Genomic DNA, 14,030 nt, shown 5'->3' with positions numbered 1-14,030 from the left:
CACCGTGGTGGTTGGAGCGTCCAATCTTCCCAAGCCCTTCCACAAGAATCCCGAACTCCACAAGGGCAGGTCGGCAAGCCGTGCGAACGCGGCCAGGTACCAGCAGAGCTCTGACCCTCCAGTTCGCCTATCCTCCCGGGCTGGAGGTCAGAATAAAGGCCGGCCGGCCCCATTTCTTTTTGGGTGCGTGTCTGTGGTGGCGCCATCCTATAAGTAGAAATTATACAAGTGTTGATTGCTCATTGTACATTGCCTGCATATTCGTGATTAAGTCTGCTGTCTCCCTCCCTATTATAAATAAACCACTGTTAAATGTACCAGCTCGTTGCCTGTCGTTTCTATCATTGGCCCAGCACGGTGCGGGCTTGAGAAATAGTGAGGCCGTTTGTGCCGGAAATTGTCATTTGGACCGGCGCGGCTTTGGTAATTTCCGCTCGGTTACGCTGGACCCGAGTTGGTAACAGCGACTCGGTTCGGACAAAGCCGGCCGAGGGTGTGGCTTCCCCGGTCGTTAGATGGCGTGAGTACTTAGGTAAATTGGAATAGACAAGTGGACCCTACCTCACACCGTCAAAATATTGGCGACCACGGTCCTTTAAGCGACCCGTCGACTCCGGAGTTATCCGGGGTGATGACCTCTCCATTCCGGTGTTCGGTGGGAGACGGCCCGACTGCTCCGTCTAGCGGTCGTCCTCACCACCGAACCCGGCACCACAACAATACAACTGCCAGAACCCACAATCACTTTTTGTTCCATCTTCTTGTGCATTCTTATTCACCTGTCGAAAACGCTTCTTTATGTCTTCCATCGTAACTTCAGGGTCAATCTGAAGAACCTGAGAGGCAAACAAAGCATGGGTAAAAATAAACAGAGCAGTAATGACAATTAGATACAAAATGTTTCACAGCCACCCAGCTGCAATTTATTTGTCCTTTTCTCCTGAACTTTCCAATCATAAAATATATTTCGACATTATGGTTTCTTGAGCTCTAAAGGCCAATCAAGAATACTGTACTTCTTTTATGCCATTTGATGAAGGTCTTGGTTTTAATTTAACCCTTTGGAAGACCACAAGCATCTTGAAGGTAATTTTCAGATAAAAGTCCAATTTTAATAGTTTCGCTAACTTTCATTTTATGTTATTGAAATTAAAGAGTAAGCATGATGAAAAATACAAGTTTTTCACTTCAACAAAAAAGCAGAAAATTTAAGGAAACGACAAAAGCTCTTACCCAGTCTGAGCTACAATACGAGGTGTGTTCAAAAAGTATCCAGCCTTAATTTTTCGTACGTAAACAAATGAAGCTAGGGAGGAGGCGTGGTTTGGTGCAAGTATGTAGGCGATCCTAATCAGTATGCGTGAATATTTTCCCGCCTGCAGAAGCTGTCAGTCGCCGACAGACCGCCGATGAGTGAGGAAGTGTAAGTCAGCACCGTCAGATTTTCGTTTTTGAGAAAATGACGGAAAAACTTGAACAACGCTACTGCATCAAATTTGGTTTAAAGCTTGGCGATTCCCAAGTGGAAACGATCCACAAGATTCAACAGGCCTTCGGGAACGAAGCAATGGGCACCACACATAAAAGAGTGGCACAACCGCTTCAAAGATGGTCGCACATCAGTGGAAAGTGAAGCACGTTCTGGTCGGCCCTCAACATCCCGAAATGAGATCGTCATTGACCAAGTGAGGACCCCGCTGATGCAGGATCGTCGAATCACGATCAGAGAACTTGCAGACGAGGCGGGCGTCAGCATTGGATCCGTTCATTCCATTGTGACTGAGGATTTGGGCTTAAGGAGAATATCAGCGAAGTTCGTGCCAAAGCTGCTAACGATTGAGCAGAAGCAACTCCGTTTGGAGATCGCACAGGACATGCTGGAGACTGTGAACAGCGATCCCAACTTCAACACAGTGATCACTGGCGATGAGACCACAGTGATCCGTCATTTTGTCAAAAACGAAAATCCGACGGCGCTCACTTACACTTCCTCACTTACACTTCCTCACTCATCGGCGGTCTGTCGGCGACTGACAGTTTCTGCAGGCGGGAAAATATTCACGCATACGAATTAGGATCGCCTACATACGTGCACCAAACCACGCCTCCCTAGCTTCATTTGTTTACGCACGAAAAATTAAGGTTTGTATACTTTTTGAACACACACCTCGTATTTGCCAATGTAGAAACAAAGTAACCTAAAATTGCATGGAAAATATCGAATATACACCACTTTAAAGTTTAGAGACATACACGACACGACCAAAAGTATGGACACCTGCTCGTCCAACATCTCATTCCAAAATCATGAGCATCAATATCGAGTTGGTCCCCCCTTTGCTGATATAATAGCTTCCACTCCCCTTGGAAAGCTTTCCACTGGATGTTGGAACATCGCTGCCAGGATTTGCTTCCATTCAGCCACAAGAGCATAAGTGAGGTCAGTTATTGATGTTGGGTGATTAGGTCTGGATCACAGTCAGCATTCCAATTCATCCCAAAGGTGTTTGAAGGGGTTGAGGTCAGGGCTCTGTGCAGGCCAATCAAGTTCTCTCACACTGACCTCAACAAATCATTTCTGTATGGACCTCACTTTGTGCACGGGGTCATTGTCATGATGAAACAGAAAGGGCCTTCCCAAAACTTGCCACAAGGTTGAAAGCACAGAATCGTCAAGAATGTAATTGGATGCTGTGGTATTAAGATTTCCCTTCACTGGAATCAAGGGGCCTATACCGAACCATGAAAAACAGCCCAATTATTCCTCCTACAACAAACTACAGTTAGCACTATGCATTCTGGAAGATGGCATTCTCCTGGCATCCACCAAACCCAGATTCGTCCGTCAGACTGCCAGAGGGTGAAGCATGATCAATCACTCCAGAGAACACGTTTCCACTGCTCCAGGGTCCAATAGCGGTGAGCTTTACACCACTCATGCAAACGCTTGGCATTGCGCATGGTGATGTTAGGCTTGTGTGCCGACGCTTCAGCGATCTGAGATTGGCCATGGAAACCCATTTCACGAAGCTCTTGACAAACAGTGCTTGTGCTGATGTTGCTTCCAGTCAGTTTGGAACTCAGTAGTAAATGTTGCAACTGACAGACGATTATCCACGCTACGTGCTTCAGCATTCAGCAATCCCGTTCTGCGAGTTTGTGTGGCCTTCCACTTCTCGGCTGAGCTGTTGTTGCTTCGAGACGTTTCCACTTCACAATAACAGTACTTACAGTTGACTGGGGCAGCTCCAGCAGGGCAGAAATTTGATGAACTGACTTGTTGGAAAGGTGGCATCCTATGACGGTGCCATGTTGAAAGTCATTTTGCTCTTCAGTACAGCCCATTCTACTGCCCATGTTTGTCTTTGGAGATTGCATGGCTGTGTGCTTGATTTTGTACACCTGTTAGTAATGGATGTGGCTGAAATAGCCAAATATACTAATGAGAATGGGTGTCTGCATACTTTTGGCCATGTAGTGTGTGTGTGTCCTATGATCCTTAAATGGTTGATCTAGTCCACTTTCAGTGTTGTAGTCGAGTCCGCTCGGCCCGAGTCCGAGTCCTTGGCATTCCGAATCAGAGTGCTATGTTGAAAGTGTATTGTAAAGTGGAAAAAAAAAGAGCAAATTTGTGTTTATGTATTATGTAAATGAAGACAATAAAATATCAAAACCAACCAACAGTGAAACTTGTTAATTGCAACATTTTATTCTACACTATTGACTTCTTGCTGTAATTTGCTTATTCTTTTCAGACGACAAGGTTTCTGAGAGCATACAAACCTTGTCCATAAAATATGGTGGTTAAAAAAAAAAAAAAAAAATTGCAATTAGTTGTCAACTGTCAAAGTTATGACATTCCAAAACAGCAAACTACAAGGACACTCGGTGCAGCACGTACCTCCGCCAGGTAATGCATGATCCACGAGAACATGTCAGGCCCAATATATTTTTGAAATATCAGGCAATACATCACTATGGGTGACAGTGCAGGGGACAGTGTGTGGGACAGCGCAGGGGACAGTGCGTGGGACAGCGCGTGGGACAGTGCGTGGGACAGCGCGTGGGACAGCGCGTGGGACAGCGCGCGGGACAGCGCGCGGGACAGCGCGCGGGACAGCGCGTGGGACAGCTCGCGGGACAGCGCGTGGGACAGCGCGTGGGACAGCGCGTGGGACAGCGCGTGGGACAGCGCGCGGGACAGCGCGTGGGACAGCGCGCGGGACAGTGTGTGGGACAGCTCGCGGGACAGTGTGTGGGACAGCGCGTGGGACAGCGCGTGGGACAGCGCGTGGGACAGCGCGCGGGACAGCGCGTGGGACAGCGCGCGGGACAGCGCGTGGGACAGCGCGCGGGACAGTGTGTGGGACAGCGCGTAGGACAGCGCGTGGGACAGCGCGTGGGACAGCGCGCGGGACAGCGCGTGGGACAGCGCGTGGGACAGCGCGTGGGACAGCGCGTGGGACAGCGCGCGGGACAGCGCGCGGGACAGTGTGTGGGACAGCGCGTAGGACAGCGCGTGGGACAGCGCGTGGGACAGTGTGTGGGACAGCGCGTGGGACAGCGCGCGGGACAGCGCGCGGGACAGCGCGTGGGACAGCGCGCGGGACAGCGCGTGGGACAGCGCGTGGGACAGCGCGCGGGACAGCGCGCGGGACAGTGCAGGCCCCACTCACCATAACTCAGCGAACACACATCCCCGTTATTTGACCTCCTCACCTCGTAAGGGTTCAGGTTGATGTAAGTGCTCCCCGGCCGAGTGAGGCGGGTGATCTGCTGAACCGGAGTGAGCACCGAATCCCGCTTCTCGATCTGCTTCACCTGTGAGTGACCAAAACCACGACCAACCGGGTTCACAGACGAGATCGCCAAGACGGGCGGAGAAAAAGGGATGATCATGATGATCATGAACCGACACGTGTGGCTCACCTCGGTGTAAAACAAGGAGAAAGCGTCTTGATCGTTTCCCTCTTCATTTTTCCCTTCACTTTCATTTTCTTGGCTCTTTCCACTTACGCTGTGCCAACCTCCCAACGTCTGCGCCATAATGGAATCACCGGACGTCAAATGTTCTTCCTGAGTTGTTGTTGTTGTTTTATTTTTTTTCCTCCATTTTAATAATCGAGCGTCAGTCAATCCGTGAAAACACGCAACAAGGCCAGACCGAAAGGAAAAGTGGAGAAATCTATCCCTAAAAAAAAAATTCAATGTGCTTTTAATTTTCAAAGGTTATCGAATGCATAAATTTCACTGGAATTCGATCAAGATCCGGACTCTTCTCTTCTTCTCATTATTCTTCTTCTTCATCAATTTCTTCCTCTTCATACAAATCTTCTTCCTCTTCTTCCTCTTAAACTTCTTCTTCTTCTTCATAAATTTCTTCCTCTTCAACATCATCCTCTTCTTCTTTCCACCTTTGTTTTGTTCGTGTGCAGCACAAGGCTCCGAGAAGCATCATTGCCTCAAGGTGCGGCTTTGCCGCTGATGCAGCGCCCTCTGGAGGTCAGGGCAGGAATTTGTTAATGGTGCCTGCGATAGCTTGCCTCCTGTAAGATCATTGTAATAAGTTAATGGTGTTGGTGTTTTCTCGTTTACCCTTGGAACAGGGTGCGATTTTGTAAAAATTCTAGTAGGCCAGAGGGATAAAATTGACAGAGGGAGTTTTTTTTTTTTTTTCCATTTCTGACTTTTACAACTTACAAGCTCTAGATAACAACAGTGACATCAAGCTGAAAAGTCACATTACAATTAAACAAGCTCAAATGAGCTAAGATCCTCGTCCTCTTAATTATGACGTCATAAAAACGAATATGACGTCATTGTGATGTATCAGGTTTACGATAAATTATCTGTGCTCATGCCCGGCTTGATTCCCGCAAACAAAATTCACACAGCTTGCCTAGTTTCGGAGATAATTTTTAGGCGATTTCCATTAGCGGAGATATTTAGACGTCATAACTTTTTTTTCTAGGAGGAATTTTCAAAATCGGAGATGGTTACTGTCTGCACAGGGTATTTTTACATATATCTGCCAAGTTTCAGGAAGTTTCGATGAAAACTGTAGGCTGTGAAACAAAAAAGTCCACAAGAAGAAGATGAAGAACAACAACGTGAGTAAGACTTAGAGATCCTCCACGAGGATCTAAAAATATATAGCTAGGAGCAGGGGTACCCGGCGTTGCCAGGCAACGTGAGGTCTCTCCTCCCACCCTTTCTTCTCCCCTTGCCTCCTCCCTCCAGAGATTCCACCATGCTGATAATGGACGAAGTTGTAATCAAGCTCAGAGCCGTTATCTCAGGCCATTTGCTGAGAAGATCATGGACTACGATTCAGTACCTCTGGTTGTGAGGTGCAACTCGAACCTCACCGAAGATGTCCACCTTGCAGCTGTTGCCACGGTTTCTCCGGCCATCATCGAGGCTGAAGAGGAGCTGGACGTCGATCTCCTGCTTTCTCACCGAGGATGTGATTCTTCGCAATTCTTCACAAACTGTTCGATGTGTGGGTCAATACCCAGCCACCATACTGAATCGCCACATTTCTGTTTCATTTTGATGATCGACATGCGTCATTCGTTGCTGTAGTTCTTTTGGGATCACCGCACAGGTGCCATGGGCGAGACAACCACCAACGATAGGTAGCTCATGTTGAATCCTATAAGAGGGTTATACCTCCTCTCTGATTTGTCGAGGCCAGTTCGTTTGGAGAAAATTGCACAGTTCTTGTAGAATTTCATCCAGTTGATTACGAGACCCCGCCAAGTATTCCATGTCAAAGTCACACTGGTAGAGACAGTCTGACCACCTGTAAATTTGAAGTGGTCGATGTCCAGATCCCGATGTAACGAGTAGTGTTGTCAGTGCTTGGTGGGCAATGTTGTGCGTGAACTTTCCACCATATAGATAGACGTGCCAGTTAAGTGTCCGCATGTGTAGATACATGTGAGCGCTTTGTGTTCCCCTGTGGAGTACTTGCATTCTGACTCCGAAAGTGTGCGAGATGCGAATGCTACAGGTTGTTCACTACCTGTGATCCATTGGAAAGTACTGCTCCCACTGTCGTACCTGATGCATCTGCCATGATGTTACTCTTTGCATTAGGATCAAAATGTGTGAGGACTGGAGGAGATGTGACCTTCTCCTTCAGCATGACAAATGCATGTTGTTGGGTATTACTCCATTCCCAGAACACATCCTTGCGCAGTAGTTTGCAGAGAGGTTCAGCGATCTCTGCATGATCGGGTAAAAACTTGAGGTAGAGGTTGGTAGTCCCAAGGAATGTATACACCTTCCTCCAAAGTTTTCACATTTTGATGCCACCTGAGCTTATTTCATGATGCTTTCAAATATAGCTTCACATGTAGTCTTCACAAGCTACTCCAAAGTGATAAAGCTAAAAAAAAATGGAGATAAAATGTGAATAAGGTAGATTAACAGAGAAAATCAGATGATTCTCAATTGCATAAATAGTTTAATCATTCGCCTAATTAACCCTAAACCACTTCAGGAGTAAAGTATTTGTTTAAAATGTTACAAAATAATTGTCATTTCAGTTGTTTAACTTAAAAATTAAGCTCTCGCACATTTTTATCTGAGGAGTTTTGAGAGGCAACGCACTTGGTCGATGAACAAGGCAAACATGCAGACCATGAAGCTTTCCAAGTAAGTCAGACATAAAGTGGTAGAGGAGCACCGTTCAGGAGAGGGTTATTAGAAGATTTCAGTCACTCATGATCCCTTTGAGTACGGTGAAATCCATCATTAAGAAGTGAAAGATGTATCACACCACACAGACTCGACCAAGATCAAGTCTCCCATACAAACTCAGCAGCCAGGCAAGCAGTAAACTGGTGTCACTGTCACTGCAAATCCAGCAATGACTTTGAAAGATCTCAAAGGCTCTATGTCCAAGATTGGGGGGGGGGGGTCAGTGTTCATCAATCAACAATAGTCCTTACCCTTCACGAAGTTGGCCTCTATGGACAGGTGGCAAGAAAAAAGCCATTACTGAAAAAGACAAATCTAAAAGCTCAGATGGCGTTTGTGAAAAAGCATCTTAATGAAATTGTAGGGATGCGGAGAAAAGTTTTGTGGTCAGATGAGACAAAAATTGAACTTTTTGTCGAAATTCAAAGCCTTACATCTGATGCAAGCTAACAGTGCACATCACCCAGTCAACACCATCCATACTATCAAGCATGGTGGTGTCAGCATCATGTTCTGGGGAAGCTTTTCATCAGCAGGGACTCGCAAGCTTGTCAGAATAGAATCCTTCATGAAAACCTGTTTGAGTCAGCCATTAATCTGAAACTGGGTAGTAGATTCACAGGAGGACAATGAAATTGGCTAGGAGGACAATGACCCGAAGCACAAAGCTAAAGCCACACTGGAGTGGCTAAGTAAGAAGAAAAGAAATATTCTTGAGTGGTCCAGTCAAAGTCCTGACTTGAACGCAATTGAACATTTATGGCGAGACTTGTAGATTGCAGTTCATCAACGATCCCCATCAAACTTGGCAGAACTAAAGTGAAGAATGGGTGAAGATTTCACAATCTCACGGTGTAAAACTGGTAGAGATCTACCCAAAAAGACTCATATCAGTCATTGCTTCAAAAGGTGTTTCCACCAAATACCAACCGAAGGGGCTGAACACTTTTACAACCAGTGAATTTTCATTTGTACAGGTTTTTTGCAGGTATTCCTGACATGTAACCTCCTTCAATTATGTGTTTCGTTTGATCTCTTCAGTTATGAATAAAAAAGTTCATTTGGAAAAATTGTTTCTAGACAATTCGTAACCCTAATAAAATACACAATTTGGTGTCTGTCTGTCTGTCTGTCTGTCTATTTTTCGACCTCGATACATTTGGTGGTTACGTATCCAATCGCAACCAAACTTGACAGGGAGACTAAGGGTCACATGACGGAGGTTGTAGCAATTTAATTCCCCCCCTTACCAAGGGGGATTTGTGCCTTGAACAAACTCTGTGTTAAGGTGTATATCCGTACTAAGATAGCTTATCATGGCGTTTTTCGAAAGCCGCTACTAACAACAAAAGTACAGTGATAACAACACAAATTATAACAGCATAATATTAATGTTATTACAAAACAACATTGATACTAATAACATCCCCCCTCCCCGAGGAATTTTTCCTCCTTGAACAAACGCCGTGTTAACGCATATAAATAGCTTATGGCATTTTGTGGCAAACCCCGACAAGAAGTAAAAAAAAATTATACACCACAAACACGTGTGATTACCTTTTGAAACATTCGTTACTGCTGTTTAACACTAAACTGAAAGGGAGGAAACCCGGGGTGTGTTCAGTTACCAAGCAGCTAGCTGACGCTTGCCAGGCCAGCCTTTCCTTATCTCAGGTTTCAAATTGAGTGCTTGCTTGAATGCTGAAGCCATTTGGTGAGTGCACCACAAGAAACTTGGTAAATGAACACACCCCTGATGTTCTTGAGGCCTGACCCTAGATCTACTGTAATCTATATAGCTCAGAGAGGATAATAACATGACCCTTTGTGTCGCTGCCAGTGCGACCACTCCTCATTTTCATAAATGCCAAGGTGAGCCAATGAAAAAAGCCAAGAATTCACAAGGTTTCGGAAAAGCGATGATGATAGAAAACCTTTACGCCAAGAAAACCTAAAGAAAAACAAGACGCCAAGGTGAACAACAAATAGGCAAGATCTTGTTAAAAAAGCCAAGGAGTGGTCACACTGGTCCCTCCAGTAGGGAGTGGGTGTATTAGTTTATCTAAATGTGACATTATGGGTTGAGGGGTGAATACTTTTGCAGGCCACTGTATCTCAGTATTTTCTACCGGTTTTCACCCTTCTCTTTGCTTGTCAATATCTCTGCCTATTTATAGGATAGAAATAATATTTCTTCTCTCAGTTGAGGCTGGAGTGCCCCAATGAAGTATCTTGAGGCCAGTCCTGTTCCTCGTTACCAATGGCTTTCAGCACCCTCTGCAATATTTCCTTTTCCTCTTAACCTTTCAGTGTTCTGTTTCCCTCTTTATTAGTCTCCTACCAGCTTCACCGGAGGGAACTAGAAGTTTGCTCTTTGTCTGTCCGTCCATCAAACCTGTGGTTTTCCAGACTTTTTCCCCCCATACCCTTTAACATATTCAACTGAAACTTGGTGTATGGCTTTAACATGATAAGTTACAGAACAAGTTCGAGTTTCATGGTGTTTCGTTAATTTTTTCACAGTTATGCCCTTTATAGACTTAAAAAATGTCACATATTATACACAAGTCAATGTTCAGCTGCCCTGACTGCACCCTGCTGCTTTACACCCATTGGCTAGACAACTGGCATGACTCCACCCAAATAAAATCATGCCATGCCATTGCATGAAGCAGCACAGATCGGCAGGTCTTAGGCCTGGGTGTTCGTCCATGATGGCCCATTGCAATTGTAATGATACCAGGTTATATAATCACAATGTATTACATCTGCACAGAAGCCATAGGCATGTTTTTGCTCCATGTATGTATAATCGAGTTATTTAAAAAAAAAAATAAGCAAAGCCTAGAAATGAACAAAACAGGGTGGGTTAGAAAGGTTCTTCTTTTTCATTTTGTTTCCATTATTGGCTCAAATGTGCGTGAAAGCAAAGTACATTTTTATCTCCGGTTTGTTATCCAAATCATCTTTTTTCGTTTCCAATCTACAAAAGATATCAGTAAATGAAAATAGCTTTTTCTTTTATTTTGCTGAATAGACCGAAATACGGTAGGTTATAGGGTTTCTTCTTCTTCATTTTGGTTCCTGCATCGGCTCGAGTGTGCGTTAAACATAAAATAATTTTTATCTCCCGAGCTTTCATTTCATTTTCTTTCATTTTCACACTTCTCCAAAGGGGACATGTATTGCAAAGCAATTCATTCTCTCATTCATTCATTCTCTCTCTCTCTCTCTCTCTCTCTCTCTCTCTCTCTCTCTCTCTCTCTCTCTCTCTCTCTCTCTCTCTCTCTCTCTCTCTCTCTCTTTCTTTTCCTCAGCCCCAATTCACTCTCCTTCCTTTTCTCAACACCTCATGTTCTATATTTGTAGTGGCATGACTGATGATATCCCAATACCTCAAAATATAAATAAAAGCTCTAATATCCAGCATTTCGACAAAATGGCACACTTTGCCTATAAAAAAACCTTATTTCTGATGATAATGAAAATGAGAAAAACCAACCATTCAGAGATTTGTACTACACAAAACTGAGACCTTTAAGTTGCAACTACTTTTGATCCATCACAGTACACCACCCAAACAACAATGTGGAATTCCTCAAGCAGAGCTTTTACCAGGGAGGTTACGCAGGTCCTTGATATTATTTCTGACCTGTTTGCTTTTATGATTGGGAGGAGGGTGAAGAGGAAAGGACAGAGTAGGGGTTGGGAGGGAGGAGGGGGGAGAAAAGATGGGACAGTGTTGGGAGGGGAGGTTGAAGAGTTGTGGTGGTGGTGGTGGTGGTGGTGAGGGGGTTGAAAGATTAGAGTGGGGAGGGGATTGACATATTGGGGTTGGGAGGATGAGGCTGAGGACTTGGGGTTGGGAGGTGGAGGTTGAGGGATGAGGAGCTGAGGGGAGAGTTGAGGACTTTAAGTCATATTTTACATTGCATGCATGTTCTGTGAGTCCCTGCTAGTTATTCAGAATAATGATTACTCAGCAAAATCGAGAAACATCACATGTGTAATTCCAACACAAAATCCAGCTATTTCAAGAATTCAAAAACATTCAGGAAACATATTTAAGATTTAATGATGAATTTGTGTTCTTCACTTCTGACGGATCAATATTTAATTGAACCGAGAGATTAATGTTTCCACTAACAGATGGTCATCAAAGATCACATTCTTATAAATTGCTGATTTAGGAAGATTATGCTGATACCAATATAAATGCATTTCAAAAATGACAGGTTGGAAATATTTTATTCAAAATATTCAAGGAGACTGGAAGACATGATGTTTCGTATCAAGAAGCATCATTTTAAAACACGACATGTACAAATGTGATCTTTTTTATTTTTATTTTATTTTAAATTTTCTGGGACGTTTCATTTCGACGATACAGCTTCGTGAGCATGCCAAAGTCTGAAGACTCGGCCTAGTGTCAGGTGTGCTTCTTTATTTATTAGACATCTGACACATAAATAAACACTCATTTTACTCTGCGCGCGTTACACATTATGTGCAGCAAATTTTGCATCCCTCTGCCTTATATTTATTATTTTTAAAAAAGTTTCTGTACACTGCCCTCAAGGCTCAGTTGCAAGTCACCATCTATATTTTCAATAGAAGAGATGTAATTACTCTTTTATGAAAAATGTTTTCGAACTTTATAATCCTGAAAAATAGACCGTAGTGAAAACACAGTCATGTTAAAAGATTGGCCTTTAAAAACCCTATTTAAATCATCCTTGTAAAGGGGGGCAGAGAAATACACAAATACACACTGTTTTATATAGGTAGATAACATATTGTTACGGCTGTGGAAATTCGCAGAACACCATAAAGGTCCTTAGTTCAGTTATTCCGGTAGGTCTGTGTTCAGTTAGATTACCCCACCATTGTTTCATGGGAATTATTTGTGTGGACAGTGCTGTGAATCTTCAGGTAGCCATTTTTCTTTACTATCGTTATCTTGGACCAACCGCTTCACACCAACCACCACCACCACCAACATCGCTCTCAACAACCACTTCCCACAACCCTCATAACCACACCACCGCGTTTCCACTTCAGCACACGGTTGCCAGAGGCCTGGCCTTCGTCGAGGGAAAGCGGCGGTCCTCGTAACCCTGCCCCCCCCTCCTGGACGAATGGCGTCTCCACAGTGAATTCCACCCGGCATGTCGAAGAAGACAAATACAGCGGCGAGGGAGCGTCCCCGATTTGGCGGAAAAACGCTTCCTTCGAGAAGGTTCCCGCATGTTCTAGAAGTTTCCCGCAGGTTCTGGAAGAAGGGTGGGGCGAGAGTGGAGGGGTGGAGCGTGGGTAATAAAAAGCACGCACGGAGCGTTCGTTCTCTCTCTCTCTCTCTGGGTTTGCTGCCGCTCTCTCGCTGTCGTTGCTGAAGCTCTCTTGGTCGTCGCTGAATCTCTCTCTGGGGTTGCTGCTGCTCTCTCTCTGTCACTGCTGGTGTTGTTGCTGCCGCTGGACGCTGCAGAAGGAGCTGTGTTGCTTCTGCCGGAGCCGCGTAAAGATCTGGGCTCGTGTCCGAGTCAGGAGCTTGGAGCGGTCAGTCGGTGGAGGTCCAGGCGTCGCGAGGGTGACGCGGGCTGGATCGCGCGAACATGCGCGTGCATGTGGGGAGAGCCGGAGAGAGCTCGCCTGCCGCTTGGCAAGGCCTGGGCGCAACCGCGGCTACGCTACCTGCTGTGGGGACGGGACGTCGCGACTCGCCCCATCAAGGCACCACGAGGGTGCAGGTAACCTGCAATGGTCTCGTGGGGCTCTTTCGGTCTGCCAAGTCCCACGCCATAAAGACCCAAGAGGTCCAGTCTAACTCCCTTGTCTGTGAGGGGGTCTTTTTCTTTGCTTTTCATTTGAGTGAATGTTGTGGCGCCGAGTCTTTCAAGTAGAACCTGTTTAAGTGATTGTAAATAATAACCATAGTCGGTTGTAGTGTTTTCGCCTTGCCCGTGTCTTTGTCCCCATCCCGCAGTCTTCAACAAACAACTGCATGCGTGTTTTTCCATCATTGCTTACCTGCATGACTGCATGATTGTTTGTATATGTGCTGTATAATAAATGTGCTTGTGTGAATGTTAACCCGATCGTCGTGTCCTTTTTCCCCGAATTGAACTGCTATCTTGCTTTCGGAATACTAGTTGGGTTTTGAATACCGATAGTAGAATCGGGTCTGGCGAGGTCTGGTAATAATACCCGCTCGGTTATCCCAGAACGGAACGAACCGCTTAAATTGGTTCGTGTCCAAACAGGCCTTCGCCGAGGTACGGTCCCTCGGTAGGTTACCCGCGTGAATACTTAAGTATGTTGATATT

General features: G+C 45.3%; 2 protein-coding genes across 3 annotated transcripts in view; both read right to left on the bottom strand.

The window, feature by feature from the left end:
- DNAJC8 (DnaJ heat shock protein family (Hsp40) member C8) overlaps positions 1–5,093 on the bottom strand; it is a 36,281-nt gene extending 31,188 nt beyond the window's left edge. Inside the window, exons 1-3 of one of the 2 annotated variants that reach the window (XM_085879872.1) lie at positions 4,930–5,093; positions 4,720–4,821; positions 780–836 (exon numbers count right to left, since the gene is read on the bottom strand). In XM_085879872.1, coding sequence (XP_085735998.1) covers positions 780–836; positions 4,720–4,821; positions 4,930–5,046 — 276 coding nt within the window. In that variant the 5' untranslated portion in view covers positions 5,047–5,093. The remainder of the gene's footprint in view (positions 1–779; positions 837–4,719; positions 4,822–4,929) is intronic. The other variant, XM_085879873.1, reaches the window with a different exon arrangement.
- LOC147028978 (uncharacterized) lies at positions 3,976–4,635 on the bottom strand (the record flags this gene model as incomplete). Its single annotated transcript, XM_085880277.1, has 1 exon — positions 3,976–4,635. A coding segment is annotated over one exon (660 nt), but the record flags the coding sequence as incomplete, so codon positions are not given.
- Positions 5,094–14,030: the final 8,937 nt, after the last annotated feature.

Source organism: Eptatretus burgeri, chromosome 4, assembly GCF_056783735.1.
Source record: "Eptatretus burgeri isolate ZD-2024b chromosome 4, Ebu_testis_v1, whole genome shotgun sequence".
Classification (NCBI taxonomy): Eukaryota; Metazoa; Chordata; class Myxini; order Myxiniformes; family Myxinidae; genus Eptatretus; species Eptatretus burgeri.
Note: the sequence above shows the minus strand (reverse complement) of the source record. Positions and strands in the feature narration are given on the sequence as shown.